Below are 21,427 nucleotides of genomic sequence, written 5' to 3'. Positions count from 1 at the left end.
TCTGTTTTATATTACTGTTTTACGTTAGCCTCAGATGTAGATGTATCTGAATCGATGGAGAGGGTTGCAAGCAGCCATAAAGTACTTCAAAATCTGTATGTATATTTAGAAAATAACACCTCACCCATGTGTCAGTGTCATGCAGCCATCTCTGGCATGGGATGTAACAGCTGTTTAACATAGAATAGCAACACTACAGTGTCGAGGAAGACAAGGGGTGAGGACTGCCACACAGAGCTAAAATAATATCACAAGTTTACAGAGACAGCCGTTACACAAGCTGAAATGCAGTACACAGAAAAATTTCTGTCTCAAACTACTTAGAGATTCAGATTTACATTTTTTGATGGAAATGGTTTCTCCAACATCCTCATTATATTAATTTTGGCTGCATCTTAAATGATGGATTTGAAGAGAAAATCCCCAATTACTCGATCTCTAATACTAATGGGTTAAAAGGCTCTTTGAAGATTTGTGTCCAAATATCGGCCTAAACTCCTCTTGCTTTGACTGTGAATCATAGCCTGAAGTAAAACAGCTGCAGGGAATAATAGCAAACAGAAAGGAGAATTAGATGGTGTGAAGCAGTCTTTTCCATTTTTAAATGTAATGTTTATGTTCCGAGCTGGTGAATACTTGAGAAGGGAGCCCAATTACCTTCCCAAACAACTTTCAAGTTTCTTTCAAAACAAAGGCAGTGTTTTCCACTTAGGGAATCATTTGTTTAAAATCAGTTAGCAGTGACACCTTCTGTTGCTTTTGGGAAAATAGTTTCTCCAGGTATTGAATTCTGTCTTTTTCTCATTTTTAAAATCATCCTATATTACTTAACACAAATATTTATAAAAATATTCAGTAATTGCAAAATGCTTACAATACAGACAGAAATACTAATTGTTCACTCTGCTGGAACAAATATTTGGAATGTTCATTGTAAGGCTCAGAGCTAGCATTGATATCCTTATACAATATCAAGGCTCCTGATAATGAACAGCGATAACTTTTTGATTAAATATTGTATTGCAATGGTCCCTGAATGAAAGGGTAAACTAAGTATATTACTTAATCATTAGAAACATCTTACTTTTTCCACTTCTGCTGATGTTCTTTGCTGAATTTGCTTATAGTTTTACCTCAGTGCCTTTAATGCATATCAAATCTGTATGTAAAGACAACAAATATACAAACACAACTGTGGAAACTAGTGGAATCAGGAAGACAGAACTGTATTATCAATATCTTAAAGTGGAGAGAACTGCAGACTCCCAAAATGTTCTTCATAGTTCAATGGAAATTTCCCATTTCTATTTGAAGGAGCGTTTATTCTTTGGATAACACTACAGCACGGGTTTCATTGGTCCTTTGCTCCAGTTAAGTGTCAAGGACTTTTACATTTCTTACTACAAGAAACCCTGGATGTGTTCAGTTCCTGAAAGGGCTTCTATACTCTGCTAACTTTAGCAGATTCTTTGCTGTTTGCTGCTGATGATGCTGAGCCTCACATGCAGTCAGATGTCCCAAGTGAACCCTGGATGAAAAACAAACTCTTTAGCAGTACCAACAGAATCAGAATGGTTGTGCAATTAGGTCAATGCAATTTAGGAGTGATGTAGCTCTCCTTTATGACTTCAGCTGTCCAGCATTATTGCTCACCTCATGATCTAAAGCCCCAGTGATTTCAGAAGAGTCACTTGTTACAAGTAACAGATTAAAATTCATGCTTTAATTAAAAAGCACAGCTCAATAGTCTTCAACAGTGCTGTAAATTATTATAAGAAACACAAAATTATTTGCAGAAAGATATTTCTGAGTGATCTGAACCTGCTCTGAAGGATTGCCCTTCTTAAACAAAATAATCAGAACGATTAGTGTCTGGGAGAAATTATATCCTAGCAGACACAATCTAATTCCTTTTGAATCCGAGGTAAAATTTGCACTGACTGTAGCAGAAGTCAGATAGTTGTCAAGTGGGCCAAAAGATCATTTAAGTTTCCCCATTATGTTTCCTACAACCTAATTAGAAGACAAATCAACCAGAACAAGGAAACAATGAGCCAAAATTTGGCTCCATCAGTAAGCAGGAGTGATATAATCCTTGCCTTATTAGTATAAATTCTTTTAATAGGCACTGGAACAGGTGAGGGATTTCAAAGGGTACTTAAAATAGCACATTTAGGCTGTTTGGCTCCATGGGCACTTCTGCAAGACTAGTTAATGTTGGTTTAAGCAGCTCTACCTCAGCTAATTGTTCCCTTTCCTGTCCCACCCATTCTGTTGTGCTCATGCAGCTGTTTGTGCAGATGTGAGGCAGGAGATCAAGTTTAAAAACTCCCTTTTCCCTCAATTATTTTTCAGCCAAATCAGTTCTCCAGTCTGGTTTATCAGAGGGCTGCACAAAAATCTGTGTTGGCCTCTTGGAGTGGCTACACAAAATTGAGAATTAATGGCCTTGTGCAGCTTAAACAGTGCTGGTGAAAAATTAGAAGATGCAGCCTAAAGCAGCATTTCACATATTTATGGGAAAACTGTCAGAGATCACAGAAACATTTGAATTTTAAATAATAGGTGAAGAAAACCAGTCAAAGAAAGATAAAGGGCCTTGAATGAGAAGGAATTTCATTTACGCTTGGGACTGTAGAAGAGTTAGAGCTAGGCAATGAAGGAAAGGAAAACAGAAAGTTCTCTTTCCAAAATACAGAATATTCCACTTTCGGAGAACTGAAGGAAATATTATACTACAAATAATCAGTTAAAAAAATAAAAACTCCTTCAAAATTTGAAGGATATAAACAGCTAGCATGTCTATGGAGTTGTTAGTTACTATTCTAGAGAGAAGTCTGCATGTACATCTTCCAAAATTCAGAGGTTAAATTCTATCTTTCTATCTTCCCATCATAAAGAGCTGTTTTGGATGGGCCTGCCATAAAACTGGAAGATTTACGTGGTGAAAACTCCTTTGGTCTGAGGAGTTTCTACCCATTGTAGAGCCACTGTAGGCAACTCTTCCCTTGCTCTGCAGCCTACAAGGTACCAAGGGAAAGAAAATGGGTTTGCCTGTATTACTTTCTCACATTATTCCCAAACTGGCCGATCCCACTCTTGGGCTCGTGTGAGTTTTCCTCAGTGGATTCTGCTTAGACAGAATTGTTACTCTTCTTCTCTTGCACTCAGTGTCTCCGCTGTCCCCAGGAGAAATTAGATGCAGCCCTGAATCTAGGCCAGCAAGTGTGCACAAAATGTAACAAAGTTAATGAAAGTTAACTTGCCCATGTCTGAGAACAGCAATTGTTCCTACCAGCTAGAGGCCATATCCTGCTATTGTTCCATATATCAAACCCCTATTGAAGTGTCTTCTAAAAAATCTTGTACAAAAAATCATCTCCGGATGTGATAACAGCCAGCAGACAAAAGGCCCTCACATGTTATTTTACTGGAATCCTGGCCCTGTTTCATATTTTGGACTATGTTATAATTTTCATATTTTGGGCTATGTTATAATTTTACCTTACTGTGAATCCAAGCTGTATTATTTTAAAATTCACGTTGTTTTACAGGCATTTTTAACTCCAATGTAAATTTAGAGTTTGGTCCAGTTAAACCATCTGAGCTTGCAGTGCAAAACTGGGCATTAGTTTGGGCATTAAAAAAAAACAAAAACAAAACAAACCCACAGCAAAACAAACAAGCAAACACCCCACCAAATAAACCCTCCAAAACAAACAAGTAAAGCAAAAATTCACCATGCATTCTACAATGTTATTTGAATCTAGGACTGAACAGTGTCTGAACTAGAGATAAAAGCTTTAAGTGTGTCAATGGAGTCAGAAAAATTATTTAATTATAAACCTAAAGTTCAAAGCGCTTGTAATAAATGGAAGGTGAGACTAGTAGTAGCTTTTTAATGGAATTCTTTCCAACTAATTCTGTGAGCTGCAGTGTTCCTCACATATTATGTTAATGCCTTACCCTATCCTTTTTCAATGTATTTTTCCATTGTACGGTGACAAAAGGAGATATAGCTTATTCTCAATATGAATTCACCATGGCTTCACTGAGGTCAGTAGAGCTACAGTGATTTATTCTAGCTGATACGTTAATAATAAGCCTTAGGATATATTTTTTGACATGGCTGTTTGTAGTTGATCTCCTTCACAAAATGTTTCCCTTTGTATTGATAGCATTTCTCAATTCTGAAGAGTCAGAGCTTTAAGAGTTGAAAGTTAATTAGAACAATATCCGTGTCTGTTTATCCAGTGCTGTTACAAAAACACCACTAATGAACCTCAGCAACAGACAAATAGGCACAACAATTGAGGTGTATTAGGGAAAAAAAAAATTAAAATTAATTAATCATTATTTTTCAGGTGTATGAGTGGATTAGGAAGATAAAATGCATGGTGATGCTTTGCTAAAAATTAAAATCTGATCAGGACATCACAATTACAAGCCTGCTTATTCCTAAGAGTTGCACTAAACCTTTAGCCGTCCCAAGGGGCCAACCCTTGCTTTTATGTCTTCTAAAAATATCACAATGAAACTTTCATATAAATTTAGTTGATGCAAGGAGCAGCAATTTCAGAAAAGAGGTGAATGCTAACAATACAAATTGATTATTTCCAATGTTAATTGATGAGGATGAGAGCAATGCTCCCATGTAAGGAAGCCAACAGGCATAAATTCTCATCTTCCTTTTAATATGAGATTGTGTTGAGCTTCCTTTTCCAGGTGTTATTCTTGTGAAGTGATTCAATTTCTTCTGGCTGCTGCTTTTGCTCTCTTTTTGCTCACGTTATCTAGCTTTTGGTGTTAAGGAATTCCACCTCCCTTCCACAAATGTCCAGTTCTTAGCTCAGGTTCATGCTCCCTTGCTCTGGTGTTTTACACTGTTCAGACAGCATTGAAGCTGTCATCTCTCTGTCCCTTCAGAGAAATGAGATATACTGTTCTTTTCTCCAGAGACTGAAGAACTTTTTCCTTTAATCTTTGTGAGCAGTGAAAACTCAGCAAATCCTTCTGCTGCCCTTTACCATTCTCAGTTCTATTAAAGAATCTGTGAATCTAAAGGTGGCTGAGAACTCCCATTGTTCCAGGTGGAAATATCTAGTCACTTGATATTGGATGGGTTTAGTTTCTCCTAATATAATATTTTGGCTATTGTTTGAAAGAGTGTTCATTAGTAGACTGTTGCAGCTTCTAAAAATATGCAAGCAGGGCACTCAAGTGTTTTTCCATCTTTGGTATTGTAATACATTGCTGTTTATCAACTGTAATTTTTTTTTTTTCCTTTTCTCCCTAGAATTATCGGAATTTTTTATGCTCAATGCCTGAATTACTTACCCTTATATCTTCAAGAGCTTCTGATCTGTACCTGTCGCCCTGAATGATATGTTGATCCTCCTTTCTGGTTTGATAAAATCACCACTTGTGTCACTTTGTTGCACTTCTCTCTTTTTCTGTGCAAAGTAAAAGCTGACAAATGCCAGTGTTTTGCCATAGAGGTGATGGTTCTTCGGCACTATGAACTGCTAAAATCACTAAATACATCGTCTTAAAAGAGACTTGATATAAATTGAATGTTAGTTAGGAGCAGGTGTTACCCTCTGTGGCAAAAAGCCAGCAGGGCTCCAAAAAAACCCCTTGTCATTGTGGTTGTTCCTTTCCTCAATTTACTGAAAATAATGTAATAAAAATTCCTGTGTGTTTGACTCTTTAAAAAAATGAACATTAGTGTTTTAATTCTCTGTTTTTATTGCCTACTTTGTGGTTGTTTTCACAGGTCAAAGTCCAGCTGTCCAGTGTCATCACATTCAGATTCTGCCATGACCTGTAAGTCTCTCACTTTAAATTTTCTATTGCAGTAGAACAGCTGCCTGAAAACTGTTGTGGAATTCTGAAATATGTCTTTCATTGAACTATTGTTAAAGAATATATATTGGATATGTCTTGTTATGTTAAATCCATGTAGTTCAAGCATGTATGCTTATAGTATAATACATCTACTTTTTAAAATACTAGCTTATGATAATCTCATTCATTCTATTTTAAATGGAAAGCTCAGAGCTTTTCAAATCTCCTTCTGTTTCTAGAGGTATCCTTACTCTAAAATTAGTTCTCTTTCTAGTTAAATCAGAACTGAAAGTTATCAAAGAAAAATATTACACTTGCCCATTGATGAACAATTACCAAGCATTACATGTCCAGAGTAAAAAAATGGATAACATTTTATTTTATGAGTCCACTAACTAATAGTGAATTAGAATAAAACTCCCGTGGGAACACATTTGACATTCACATGAATAACAGATGAGTTCATTATGATCCCCTGCTTATAAAAGAAATGGCAAATGAATTCATAATTATTAAGCATTTAAAAGTAACATTCCCGTAAAAGATAGAACGCTGCATTAAGTACCGAGCTGTGGTTCAGCTGCAGATCTTTAAAGAACCTGAAACAAAGTGATACCACAAATGGTTTGGTCATTTGCCACATTGTTTAACTACTTGGTTGCCAAAATAATGAAGATTTGAAAGCTAGTTAATGCCATTGAATTAATTCTGAAAGTTTGAGATTAATCTTGCTTCCCAAGCAGAGAATACAGATCAGCTACATGTGCATGAAAGGATTATGCTGGGTCTATGTATAAAGAGGAGGATTACAGCACATATGGCTACTGACATGTACTCATGTTGTAAGTGCCTGTGGGCATCTCATTTGAAACATGTATTAGAGCGGAATTTTGTTGGGGTTTTTTTTGTTGTTGTTGTTGATAGATACGTGGGTTTATATATGACAAATACCATTCAGGACAGTTATTTTGCTAGAAGTGACATTCTTAAATACTTGCCAGGCTGTCACATTAGCATGGAGCTCAGAGCCAGGCAGGAAGGAGCTCTCCCGTGAATCAAACCTCTGCCCTGTGATGACACTAATAGCATCAGGGTCCCAAAGGTTGCCTTTTCTGCCAGGCAGAGAGAGAGAGATAAGAGATGCTGAGAACAAAGTCGAGAGAATATCAGAGAGAACTTGCAGAGAAGGAGAAGAGGGATAAGTAAAATCCTTTTCTTTGTACTTCCTGCACCAAGGACATAAACAGAAAAAGGATGAGAAGCAGACCAAGTAAGTGCTGTCAGCACCAAAGAGATGCAAAATTCTTGTGTCCCCAAATCTTACACTGATCTAAATAACATTGATGGAATGAAGAAGACAGTTATCTTCTGTATAAACACTGATCCCATGGGTAGTCCTCCTTGGTTATCCAAGGAGTAGAGAAATAATGCCATATGAGATGTATTTTGGTTATTATAATGCCATATTCCTTTTCTCAGTGTACAGGTAAGGAGATATATGAAAGACCTTGCGTACATGCAGATTTTAAAGTAACATTGCTCCCACACTTTTCCAGGCTCCCTTCTCCTTAGCAGCAGCCAAGCCTAACACAGTTGTGTTGCCATTGACTGTGTTGTCATACTCATCAGGAGGGGAAAAAGCCACATCAGATGTGCTCATATTTTATTTCATTTGGAGGTCTGAAGCTGCAGTCTGCCATCAGGTGGACTCCATGAGAGACCTAGGCTGTGGGCTTGAGAAAAATGCTGTCAAACCAAAAAAGTGCAGAGCAGGGAGGAATGGGTGAGTCCTGGCTAAGAGAATCAGAGGAACAGCCATCTCTGAGAAGAAAGGGTGAATCCATACGAGATTATTTTTTAAAAGAAACAAGTACAGTCGTGAGGAGATATGAATAATTTATAGAGATTAAAGTCTAGGATTCAGAATGTACTTACAAAAAGACAAGTCTTAATCTGAATTAGCTCAGTTTGTGGTGTGGTATAGTATCTTGAAGCAGATAGCAAAACCTGCTTGTTCTAAATTTTATGAATCAATAATGATAGCAAGTAAATGCAATTGGCAGTGATTGAAATACTAATAACACTGCATTTCAAACATTTCACGTTTGTTTAAAGTGACCTCAGCCTGCTATCCTTCTGCTAGAGACAAACCTCACTCAAATTACATTTGTCTATTGCCAAAATGTTCTGACAGTATGGTACCCAAATTAGGTGTAATTGCTAATAATTTATTCACCAGAAGGTTTGCTATTATCAGCTTTGTTTATGTCAGATGGAGATTAAAAAATAGTTCTCTTTCTTACAAACTGCTATGCAAATTTAATCTGCTTTATTAGATGTCATTATCTCATAGGAATGATAAGAGATTCTTCTCATAAAAGAAAAAGATAACCAAATATAATATAGGAGTTATATGAATTTTAGGATTTTAACTGACAGAACCTTATTTATATGTATTATATCTGTAATATGCTATAAGCTTTTTGTTCTGCTTTCAAGTAATGTTGCCGTAATCATTCATGCCAAGAAAGGAATAAATCTTGTGAGTGTAATATATATACACACTGTATATTTATGTAAAGAATTTTAAAATTTATTTTTATTTTTGCATTACCCCATGCAGTGCTTTTTGCTGCTCTGATTCAAAATGTCAAGAACTCAGAGACAGGTTTATTAGGAAAACATATATATCCACTGCATGTCTACACTGTATCAAACAGGGTAAAATCACTTCTTAGCTCTTGTGAAGATGTACTGTTTGAAATTTTAAAGAGATTGAAGTACGTGACTAAACTATTCCTTTCAGCTACTATTTTGATAATTAACCTTTTCTTTATAACATATCTTGCTGATCCTCAGTTTTACTCCTTCCAAAGGATGGAAAGGTATCTCTTAAAATGTATTATTTCTACTTAGAAAAATTAAAAGAAGAAAAAGGATAAAAAGGTGCTCATCATAAAGTTCAAGCTGCTTGATGGCTTGTGGATGGAATTCCTTCCTTGTTCACAGCATTGTCCTTTTTCTGTGCTAGGAAATGTACAGTGCACTACTTGTAGCCACAACAGAAAAGATACAGAGAATCCAATTAGTTTCTTTCCCTCTGTAATTCACTAGATGATTAAAATTCAGCTAGATACATAATTACATTTATTAACATACAAATTCATTTACATTTCTTATTTATGACCTTGCACATCACTGCTCGTTCACCAGTGGTACAGGAAAACGTAGCTTTATCATAGTTTATAATGAATTTGTTCTTGCTGGCAAGCACTGGAAACGTGGTGCAATGTTTTAATTTCAAACACCGCAAGAGAATATTTAAAATCCAAGCAATTTATTTATTATAGCAGGTTGCCTGTGGGAGAACAGACAGTGGCAGTGCTGAAGGCAATCGTGCCCCTGATGGGTGGCAGCTGTGTGAATTACCCAGGAGTGGGAGCAGCTTTGCCCTCACAGCTGTGGGGGATAAAAGAGTGAATTCGGGGCTGCAGTGGGCACTTGGAGTCAGTTGGAGTCTGCTCCTCGTGCTGGGAGGAGGAAGGGGCAGGAGGCCACGCTAAAGGACAGAAAATGTCAGAAATTGTACCAGGGACAGACAGGGAGAGGTGCCTGTGCCAGGGACAAGCAGTGAGCTGGAGATGAAGAGAGAAGAAGGAGAGGAAGAGCCAGAGCTGTGTGGGGCTGTCTGTAGGACTGCAACCCAGCAAAGGTATGGAAGGCTTTTTAAATAACATGGGACTGCAGTGTAGAGAAAGTATTTTAGGTAATGAGGTGCTGATACTTGAGGCCCCCTGAAGTTTTTAAAGAAGCACTCTGGAGTGCTGTGGCCATCTCGATGATGATGACAACAGTTGCCTGGAAGCATTAACTCTAATTTTTTATTCTAAACACTAGAGTTTATTTATTCAGACTTTTTACTCATTTTCCTTCCCTACACATGAAAATTAAATGCAGAGATGTAATGTTTTAGATGATGTTCTTTCAGGTGACTGCATACATGTATCTACATGTTAAAAACTCAGTAAATATGCTGCCTTTTTCAGAGAAAAATATCTTGATGAAATAGACCTTTCTCTTCCAGAGGTAATTTCACAGTTGTGAGGGCTTGCTTTGTTTTCCTGATGACATTCTGCAGGGATATTTGGTTGGGGTTCTACACAAGGATTTCTGAAATCAATGGACCGGTTATGCACTTTGGATTGAGGTCTCAGGCATGCAGGAATATATTCACTTCTGTGTCAGAGCCAGATCAAAAAAAGGAAGGAGAAGGGTCCCAGGTGTCCATGGCTCAAATAAGCTGCTCTCAGCACAGATTAGAGCTGTTTAGAGGCAGAATGGGGCACACATCCATCATAGCCATCCCATTTTCCCCTCCTCAGTAAGCCCAGCTGTAGCTGCAGGAGCCAAACGCAGCCATCTCCGGAATTCCTGTGGCAATCGGCGAGTGGAGCCCGGTGTGCCCTGTCCAAGTGCTGCAGAGTGGCGTGTGTGGTGCCAGTGTGAGCAGAGGGCAGGCCCGGGAGCCTGGCTGGGGAAACCCTTCCCTTGAGCCGTGCCAAGGGCAGAGCTGCAGCTGCTGCTGCGCTGGCGTTCTCCTCGCCCCTGTCCGAGCCTGCAGTGCTGCACGGCTGTGCCTGTGCAGCCTTTGCTGCATAACTTCTAGTTGACTGGAGAGATAAAAATAATCCCTGACATAAATCAACTTCCTTCTGCCTCCGGAGATAATTTCAATACCTTCTCCTGGATGTTCTCCCCTCTCTATAAAAGCGGCAAGTTCACTTTCCAACTTTCACACTCTAATTCTAGAAAGCATTTCACCAGGGACGGCCACAGTGAAGGTGGAGCTATTGCTGCACGAGGATACGAGGAATATCAGATAGGGACACTGTGGTGGGAAATGGAAAGGTATTTTAGAAAGGCTCTTGAGTATTTCCTGTCCCAAGATTTTAGTGCCAAAATGTTGCTTGAATTTATGAATAGAGGTGGACAAAAATTTTGAATGACTTTTAAATTCTTACAATAACAGAGGTTTGAAAGGACTGGGACTGTTCTTGTGATTACGTTGAACCAAAATTGTATCAACTGCAATAATAGGAAAAATATGAAAACTTCTCTTAGTTTTTAAAGGAAATATCTTAACACATTGAAAATTAAATTTTTCATCTTTTGAAACAGAAATACCACTTTCCACTTGGAAAATTGAAAATTTGTGTGGTTTTAAAAAAACTCACAAAACATTTTATTTTTAATTAGATGTGATATTTCAGATTTACCCCAAATGGAAATTACTGGTTTTTTATTTTGTTAAAAAAAAAAAAAAAAATCATTGTGCATTCTGTATGAACTGGGATTTGTGCTCCCTTCTTTCTGACATTTTCATTTTGTTATTGAACTGGAAGGAACTTCACTTTCTCAATTCTGTTTATGCCATCTTCACAAGACACTGTCCTGGGAGTTTCCAGGTGACCTGTGTGTTTTCAGGTGATTGTTAGCTCCTTCCTGTACTGCACCAGTGCTGGATCTCGAGCCTTGCTGCATGCTCTGCCTGCACTCTGCTCTGATTCTTTGGGACAAAAATACAGTGGGTAGGGATCTGTGATTTCAGCAGGCTGTTCATGAAAAGCAGGATCTCTTAATTCTAGTGTGATTGTGGGATACCTGCATGAGGTACCATTAGCTCGGCATACACTGAATAAGAGAGACCTGGTCACAGATCTTTCCATTCTACTTTGTGTTCCTCTTCCTTTCTTTCCTGTTCCTTGTTCTCTTGTCAGCCATGAGTTCATTTCAAATAGATATGATGTTGAAATTTTTCATCTGAAGTTACAGAGCAGGTGCTGAGAACTCCAGATGCCCTATCAGACTCATTTTCTCAGGCTGCTCTGGGCAATTCAAAGGCAGAATCTTCTGCTCTGTGGCTCTTCTCTCATTGGCCCTATATGGGTGAATGTTTAGGGATTTCAGAACCTGTTTTGCTCAGTCATCATTGTCACTCTAAGTGTCAGCCTTTGGAAGCTCAGAAAGCTGCTGCAGTCTCTCCAAGAAAGGCTTATCAGACCTTTCCTGGGAGAAGTAAAGCAGTTGGTGAAATCAAGTGCTGCTAAGTGTCTCCACAATATTACTTGAGCGTGCGAATGACTACAGACAGGATTCCTGTCTCTTGCAGGTTGTTGTTTGGATGTTTTTTGATTTGTTTTTAATGTCTTTTAAAGGAAAGTTTTTAGAGTTGTTCTAGTAGCTAAAATCGTCAGCATGGAGGTGACATTATGGACAGTGAAAAACTTTTAGTAAAAACTTCTGTGGTCAAAAGAGCTAATAAGAGTTTGCAGTCTGAAGAGAGAAAAGTGAGCAAAAAGAGAGGGAGTGCTGTCAGTGCAGTTTTACAGAGGAAGGGGGCAAGCCTTGATTCAGAAAAGTATGGAGGCAGATCCTGATTTTTTAATGCTACCAAATGTGTACATTTCAACATACTCTGTTTGATCCTGGAAATGCTTTATGCCTACGCATTTCTAATTTTAACTGATTTTTTTTTTTACTATCAAAGAGAGGGGCTTTTATAATTTCTCTTCAAACTGATTTTTTAAATACGCTGGAGCATCTCTATTCTCAGCACAGATTTTTCAGTATATTTTCAGATTTTCAGCAGTTTTTGTATAGGTACGTGGGCTCTCCTCCCCCATCTCCCTATCCCCCCCAGTTTTACTGCAACTGCAGACATCCAGCAGAGAGAGAAGTAGGAAAGGACAGATTTACATACATTGACTGGCTGTGCTGACTTTTCAATACAAAATAGCAGGGTTATTATACTGCATCAAAGTAAGAGTTTTTAGCCTGGAAGGGATGTTTCATTGACATTGAACTGAACACACAGGCACAGTGTAATGGATCCTAAAATTGGCTGGGCTGTTTCTGGTTGCCTGTGTTCAGTATCCATATGAAAATCCCTGTGCGCAGCATAAGCAGACTAATGAGGTCAGACCTTTTCTTAGTAGTATAGTCTTTAAGACAAGTTCTAGCAGTCAAGCAGGAAATCAGGAAAATGGTACATTCAAGCTCCTTGTCTTTGTCCAGGGCTCTGGTAATAGCTGGAATTGAATGATACAGCCTGTGAAGAGGTTTATTCCTCACAAATGCCTTGACACACTCTAGTGGCAAAAGCTCGCAGTGCCATTCCCACAATGGAGCCCAGTTAATTTCTTTCCTTGTCGATGTGAAGCCGTGGTTAACCTGGATGAAAATTTAATTGGTCAATATTGAAAGTAACCCGGCAGCTCAGAAAGTGCCTTCAAGTCCCATGCTTTTATAAATCTGGTACTTCTTTTTTATATTTTAATATATAAAATACTGAACCAGGAATTTTGCTTGCTTGACATTTGTACAGAGTTTTGAGCAACACACCCTGACCTGAGTCAATGACACGTGGCCATGATATTTATGCAATATGTGGAAGTCAATAAACGGCACCCATCCACAGGTCCTCGACACTTACCCTTTAATAGCAATGGATACAGATCTTGGGCAACCTCATCTTTTAACCAACCATCATTAAATAGTAAATCAATAACCACTTTAAAAATGTATTTATAGATAAGCTTTAAAACCAGTGGGTTTTCTGATTGAACTTATTATAAATGATTCACTGTTTTGTCTTCTGAGAAGATGTAATGGACCACTCAGTTCTCTCTTCATTTTTACTTCAGGGCTACGCTGTGGCAAATCCCTCTGGTAATACAGTAAAGAATTTAAATATATACTTTATCATCACAGTCCAACCTATGGTGAAGCATTTTCTCCAGAATCAAGAATATTCTGTGGGTTGACTTTTGGCTAGAACTGATCCTCTGGCCCCATTGCTGGTACCATTTGGGATGCAGAAGGATGGAGTATCTCTTTGTGTTTTACTGCAATTTACACACTAACATGACTCAAGCGTTTCACTTAGCACAACTCAAAATTTCTCTTCCTCAGCAAGATTTGCTGTGTTGAAACTCTCAAATAGCTTTGGCACAATGAAAACAAAAATCCCCTTTTCTGCAAAACAATAAAGTAGAAGCATCCTTCTGATTTAATGTTTGAATTTATTATTGTTGTATAAACAATACAAGCAGATTACATGTATCTACATGTAATCTGCTTGTTAATTATTTCTCATTATTCTCTAATTCAATGATTCATTCTATTTTCTCCTTGGGTGTTGCTTTTTGCTTATCTAGACATAAAAGACCCACATAGATGTCTTAGACTGGCTTTTGTTGCTGTGCCTCTGGAGCTTGTTAATTTTTTCTTAATAATTTTTCTCTTTATATGGGAAAGTTCCTCTAGTGAAAGTAAATCTAAATATGCTATCTAAATGAAGACCCTTATATGAAAATATACCTTTCCCCAGCTCTCTGGATGTTCTTGCTTTGGGTTGAAAAGTAAGTACTTTTTAGGCTGGTGCAACTCAATCATAAATATTGGGAAGATGCTCACTAAAAATTAGATCTGGAGTGAACAAGTAAATATCTCATTGAAGTCAAAGGGGATGCTGCCAATTTACACTGGGAATGAATTAGACCTTGGATTTTTTGCATCCTCGTTTTACCTGCTGTCCTAAAATAGCATTGTCAGACTAGATCTATCATAAATTTGTAGTTCTGTCATAATAATTGTCATTATTAGTGATGAGATCAGCTTTAGAATTTTGTTTTTTGTTTTTTATTCTTTGTCCTGTTGCCATGTTCCTTGAGGACACAAGCTATGAATTAGGTTAGAGCTCTAAATTCTTTTTTTTCTAGTGGAATGGGCAAGGTACTTTCAAGACCAGGAACCTATTGTGCATACAAACATATCTACATATATTTGGGCAATATATTATTTTTTCTTACTGTTCTGTAGTGATATATTTAGCAATATAATGACATTTACCATTCTCTGGTAGCTGTGCTATCACAAAATCCATGCTCCTGGTTAGCAGAGCTGAAAGGGATTAACTTTGGGAACAACTCAGTGCTTGCTTAGTACAGCAACACTGGTCAGCATATGCCTCATGTATCCCAGGATTATAAATATTCCTTTATTTTGATATCAACCCTAATCCAAACAACGACTTAACCAAATCAGAAGAAAAAGTAAGACAGCAATGGATGAGTGGGCATCCAAGAGCACCACCTGGAAAGATACAATTGCTGGTACCTAACGAGGCCTCAGTTCCCTGGATGTCTGGGCTTTGTAAAGCTGCAGCATCCACTGGAGCAATAGTCAGTGGTGAACTTTTCAACTTTTGATAATTAATGTGCTTGCTTTGTCCATCTTTGCATTTTAAAGCAATGCCAGATGACTCTGTAATTCAGTTCTGTATCTAGGTTGGGCTCCTGGTACAAACAAATGCACATTTTAGTACTGCATGTCAATGCCTTAGGTCCCCTCAGGGGCTGCCTTGACAGAAGGGGTTTTCCTCTCCTTAAGGCACAGAGGGTTAGACTTGCAACAGAGGAGTTATTTGCTTGAGAAAATTGGATTAGTTTCAATGGACAGCAAGAAACAAATTAACTAAGTGTATAACTAACTTGATTATCTTTGGGCAAGTCAGCCGCACAGAGGATTTGTATCTTCTGGTGCAGTCAAATGAATATGAGTCTCTTGCACTCAGAGCCAGTTTAGATTCAAAAAAAGATCCAGCTCTTTTCACTGCCAGTGTAACAATGGAGATTGGTTGACAAATTCTTCCATATGTTATGCCCAGACCATACTTTGCAGTGCTGATTTTACTAACCATGTAATCTGCTATTTCTGTGCATGGTGCAAAATTAGGCTTCCTTCTTTCTTCCCTCTCCCCTGGACAGTAAAGAGCTTTATAAAAAGCATCAGATGAAGGTATTTTGGGTTTCAAGATGACAAGCTGTCTTATGTGGCTGTGGTCCCATTCTTTTAGTTCAAGGAGGTTTTAATTTGGAAATGCTAAATAGTTCTTTCTGTTTATTTAAACACTTTGTTTGCCTTTATGAAAAAGGCAAGCTTATGTTAAAATTCAGGAAGTCTATTATAAAAGTGCAGAGGAGAAGCCAGTGTATTTCAATTTAACAATTCTGTGAAGTGACTCATTTATTTGCCCCATGACTCTGCAAAGTCACTAGATAGACAAATGCATTATGCAGCTAGAGAACTGGAGACAGAGGTTATGTGATGCCCAAGGCCATGCAGTGAGTCAAAGCTGAGCCAGGGCGAAGTTCCCATTTTAGTGTGTCTATTAATAACACCAGCCCAGACAAACTACATTAAAGAACTAAAACTGGGGCCATGTGATGTCAGCATGCTCTGCAAGGCTGAGGTATTGTTTGTTTCCATCTAACTCTAAAATGGTGTAATTATTAGGCATAAATGTGACTGGATCAATATCTTATCTGAAAGCTTTTTCATTCTTAGGGATAATAATCTCTTTCCTTCCTCCCTCCTGAGACCTTCTGTTTTTTCTTTGCCAAACAAAAATGATTTGTTTACTTTCAACTTTTGAGTACTGACAGACTAATACTGTGTTTGGCATCAAAAAAGACAGTCATAACATAAAAGGTTTAGGGATAAATGTGAGCCAGTGTTAATGAGAGCCAAATTTTACTTGCATTTGCTATCCTTGTTAAAAGCAGGATTTACATTTAGTAGGCCATTCCCACATTGATATATTATATTCTTTGAGTTTGTATGTTTTATCTAGCTTTGGATGAAGTTAGTGGCTTCAGTTACTAACAGGATGTGGCAGAGGAAAAGACATTGCATAGTAAATTGCAGAAATTGGAGTTAGGAGTTGCTGTATATCATTAGTATCTGTCAGTGACTTGGACGTTCAAGTATAAATATAACTTCTAGGTGTCTTTGCTAGCACCTCCTGGTGCTTCTCTAACGGTTGTCAGGCTGAGGTTTAGGTTGAAATGAGATCCAGAGGTGGACCAAGGCCTGCTCCAGCTGTGGGAGGATGTGGGAAGAAATGGAGATGGGAGGATCCAAGAGAAAGAGGCTGCAGAGCATCTTCCTCCTGCTGTTGCCATCTGGGAGAGGGCTGGGGGGTGCTGGTGCTGCCGGGGCTCAACAGCTACTGGGAATGGGAATGGGAAGGCAATGCCCAGCCGCCTGGGCTCCCTGAGTGTTGTGCCTCCTGCCTCCTCACACACAGCTCTGCAGCCTTGGCTGCCCCCTTGTTTGCTTATTCCTCCCATGAGACCTTCATTTCCCACTACATTTTCTCTTATTTCTGCAGTTCTGTGTTATTCCTTCTCTAAACTGATGCTGCCTCACAACAAACACCAGCACACCACTAAATTTGTCAGGTTTTTGTTGCAGAGCCCTGCTCTGTATGACTATTAAAATTCAGACCCAGTCCTTGAAGAATTTTCGCGATTCACTTTTTGTTGATGATTCCTCTTTCAACACACTCCCTCAACTGGAATTAATAGAATTAATCTGGTGCAAAGTGACAGCCAGGAAAAATAAAACTGTCCCTTCAATTTTAATGAAGGGCTCAGCCATCTGATCAGGTTGTTGCAGTGTAGTAACTTACTACAAGTCAATGGAGCCACTGAAACTATGGGTGCTTTTAGTCTAGCCAATTGCAGAGTAGTACAGGACCAATTAACCTTTTCTAAACTGATTTTTAAGCTAAAATTGTCAAGTGTGAACTTTAAAAACCCAAGTAAGCTGAATGGAATATAGCTGGCCAATTACCAGGGCTGTGTTCGTGCTCAGTATCTTATTGCAGGTTTAGTGTGTATCTGAGGATCTCGCTAAAATTAAAGGGGCCCACTTCTGTGATTTTCTGAGGAATAATCAAGTTTTTGACTCGTGTTCTCACTCTAGAACAAGTTTTACTTTACATCCACTTTAGCCATTGCCATTATTGATATCCGTTAGCCCCTTTTATATTCTGGTTTCTAGGCAGGGATCATCAAGTATGAGCTATGGAGTGCTGCTGAATTATAAATAATTTCATTTACAGAGTCAATTAATCTTCAGTATCTCATGTGTGGCTGATTTAGTATATCTGCACACCAAAAATGAGTGTATTAACATGATATCAGTGTATGCTCAGTTGGAAAGTCTGGAGAGTTGCTAATTTCCATGGTTCATATTCCTCCTCTAACAAAGACAAGGTTTCCCATTTCCAGAGAGGTCCTGTATGCAACAGTTTGTTTTGAAAATAATCAGTTATATCTGTCATCTGTTTTTTCATTATTCAGATTATTTCCTTTCTGCACATCTTGTGACAGCATGCATTGCCTTTTTAATTTTTATCAGTGGCACCATTTGGGACAACATTTTCAAAAATGAGCCCAAACAAGCACCACTTGTACAGGTATAATCCCTGTATTGGGTTTATCTCACTGACTTCCCAAAACACTCCGTTCTGACAGACCTGCCCTGTTGGAAAAGCTTCCTTCATCTGACTTCTGTTGGTGCTGAGAGCAACACTGGGGTTTTTTTTTTGAGAGCAAAATGTGTGATCTAGCTTTACATGTGTGCTCAGTAACTTTTCTAAAGATGTAACAGTTCTGCTGTTAACAGTAAACTAACTTTTAGTAAAACACATCTTTCTTCCTGTGGTGTCCAGGAAATGTGCTGAGTCTCAAGATTTCAAGCAACCTGAGCATTAACATTTGGGATTTGGTATAAAATTGAACTAAGGATTGATGCCTATTTATCATTCAGCTAACTTAGTATCAGTGATTTCAGTGAAACTGGGCAGACTCACCAGCTGCATGAGAGAGCCAGGCTCAGATTTCTGCCTTATGTTCAAAGCAACGTTGACAATACCATAGAAATTGCCTCAAAATGAAGAGACTTTCAGAAATAAAAATACCACCTTCAGAGCCTGATCCTAAATCTACTAAATTGAAAGTACTTTAATAAATTGAAATGTCACCATTCTTGCAGAGGTTACTTGGTGCATTTCTGTGAGCAAATAAAATAACTGCACGATAAAATCTAGTAATTTTTAGTCCAGCTCTGCCTGCTGCATTGGTTTTATGCTGTCAATCCCTTTGTAGTGTTAGTGTACTGCTCTGTGACAGCCTCAAGGTATTAAAGCAGAGCCAGAACACAAGACAGGAAGGCAATGGAGAAAACTGTAAATCAGCAGGAGCAGGGCTTTTTTATAACATTTCCATCTACAGTGCATAAAACCATTCCCTGATTTGAATAATTTGCTGAGCTAAGTAACAAAATTAACAGTATACCTTCAACAGGGAAGATCAGGCAATAAAATATCCACAGTTTCAATCACGATTGCACATTATAGATGTCCAAAAGATAGTAAAATGTAAAGAAAAGTCCCCAACCCCTGGAACTGATCAAAATTAGTGTCAGTCATTGATTTCTAGAACACACAAAGACACAGTGAGTATAAATGTGTTACTTACAAGTGCTGAGGATTTTAGGGAGTGAAAATGGAGACCAGGAGCTGGAGACTGCCTGCCATGCCAGCAGTGTTGATTTGGAAGCGATGGACACAAATAAACATTCAGCAAAGCTTCAAAAGCTGCAATGCAAGGCTAGCCAAAAGTGTCCACGTCCTTACCGTGCTGGGGCTGGCAGGCAATCCGTGTCTGGGAGCCTTCAGTCCCTCTAATCAGGCTCCAGGGATTTTGTTTGCAAGAAAGATTGTCCTTTAAGTGATGAGTGCAGGAAAACAGAGAAATAAAGAGAAATGAGCAAATTGTACAAGGCAAATAGCTGCAGGTCTTTAGCATGCTCCCTGCGTTTTCCTAAGCTGCATCTGCAGTAGAGAAAATATCCCAAAAATAGCTCAGGCTGCCAATGACTTGCTGAAACCTGAGAAAGAATTGCTGAATTTAAAGATCTGGGTTGCTGTGGGTGTATGATTAAAGTGAGAAATTGCTGGCAGGAAGAACCTAGGATGAAGCCACATGCTTGAGGAGTAACTTGTGAGTTCACTGATATCAGAACATGAGCTGACCTATGATTTCCCCCTCCTCCATGCAAAGCCAGTTAACCCTTAAGAGTTCACAATGGAAGAAAGTTCTTCAGTAACAGATGGAAAAGGAAATATGATCCAAAAACCTCTTCTTTCACCTGTAATGTAGTGATAATGTTTTATAGCAGTGCCCCATTTCCTAAATTTCAAAGCAGTCAGGGAAGCTGATGTTTTGCAGATCTGACTTCTGGGAAGCTCAGTCTGGTATAGGGTATAAGCTAAATACTCACTTTAAACTGTTTGTGGTCCCACAGAGTGAAAGGGACTTCAGAAAAAGTTTTGAGGGAAGGAAAACACAACATTTAGGAACTTTTCTGCAAACAGTGACTTAAGGACAAAATGTCAAGATTTGCTGGAGTGTTTGGCACAGCCTCGAAGAAGGCACTGGCATCTCTATATGGTGCCCAGAACAAATTGCAGGAGCTACTCTAGGTTGTTCTGGTGTGTAAGTGCTCCCTGAGGATCCCTTGTGCTTTAGCCCAGTCCTTAGCTTTCTCCCCAGCACTTTTTAATGGTTCCTTGATTTAGAAGAGAACAAGAAGCAGTTGGCAATAAGAAGGGTACATTGGCTTGACATCAGTTGTTTCCCAAGCAGTGCCAAAAGTAATCCTCAGTAACCTATTTAGGGCAGTATAAAAGCTGCCAGAGCGTGGACTAGGAGCTAGTCCCCAGCTTTCTTTGTGGTGACACTGAAAAGGGAAAAGGTTCCAGTGCTGTAACTGGGTTAGGTTCAGGCCGCATGGGACTGGATTATGAGAAGCTGCTTCTTTGGAAAGTAATTGTGCAGCTGAGAAAAGAGCTGAATATCACCGTTAATTCAGGATGAGCTTTTGGTTTAACATCAGTTTTTTGATATGTGCAAAAGAATAATGGACTCATAGGGAGAACAAAATATTTACTGTGCTTCAAACATAATGGTGTGTAATCACTTAATCATTATGGTAGGACTGTGCTTGATGCAACAAAGCTGTACTTAAGAGTGTCTGAGCACTTCATCTTGAAGATGTCATGAATGTATTTCATCTATATCTCTAAGCCTTTGTCCTATGACAATAAATAATAATAAATTTAAGTTGCACATGTACAAGGGCCGCTGAGAATGCCCAGCTGTGAAGGTTCCTTTTGTAGGTGCTTTGGGGAAAAAGGCCCAGTATCAGATCTTTTGATCTGTTTTCCTGGGAGCTAGAAGAGCACACAATCCCTGAAGTAGGCTGGTCATTTCATCTATATTTATACCTCAGCAGGGCCTTTCTGAAATACTTCTGCTGACCAAAAGGAAATGTAGAATATCATAAATTATGGCCTGGATAATTATGACTCACGTTGCAGCATTCAATCTCAGACAACAGGCAGGAAGCCCTTACACACATGTAGCGTTGATTTATAAATATATCACATAAATTTCACGGTGAGTGCAGGAAGTCTGATTACTAATCTTCTAAAAACTCCTGTTCCTGTCTTTGAAGCAAAAGACTTTGTAGGCACCTTTTTCATAAATTAATAGAACCTAAATCCAGTAGTAATGATGGCTAGTAGGTAACTCATCATGTATGGTGCACTGCTAGTGATATATCAGCATGAGACTATCATTAGTGTCTGTGTGTTAGCAGATGAATG

General features: G+C 38.6%; 1 protein-coding gene across 1 annotated transcript in view; it reads right to left on the bottom strand.

Moving 5' to 3' along the window:
- The window catches only part of AMMECR1 (AMMECR nuclear protein 1), a 71,991-nt gene extending 52,426 nt beyond the window's left edge, over positions 1-19,565 (bottom strand). The window contains exon 1 of the mRNA XM_040083956.2: positions 19,394-19,565. Coding sequence (XP_039939890.2) covers positions 19,394-19,565 — 172 coding nt within the window. The remainder of the gene's footprint in view (positions 1-19,393) is intronic.
- Between the last annotated feature and the right edge of the window lie 1,862 nt (positions 19,566-21,427).

Source organism: Hirundo rustica, chromosome 21, assembly GCF_015227805.2.
Source record: "Hirundo rustica isolate bHirRus1 chromosome 21, bHirRus1.pri.v3, whole genome shotgun sequence".
NCBI lineage: Eukaryota > Metazoa > Chordata > Aves > Passeriformes > Hirundinidae > Hirundo > Hirundo rustica.
This window is presented reverse-complemented; position numbering and strand designations above follow the sequence as displayed.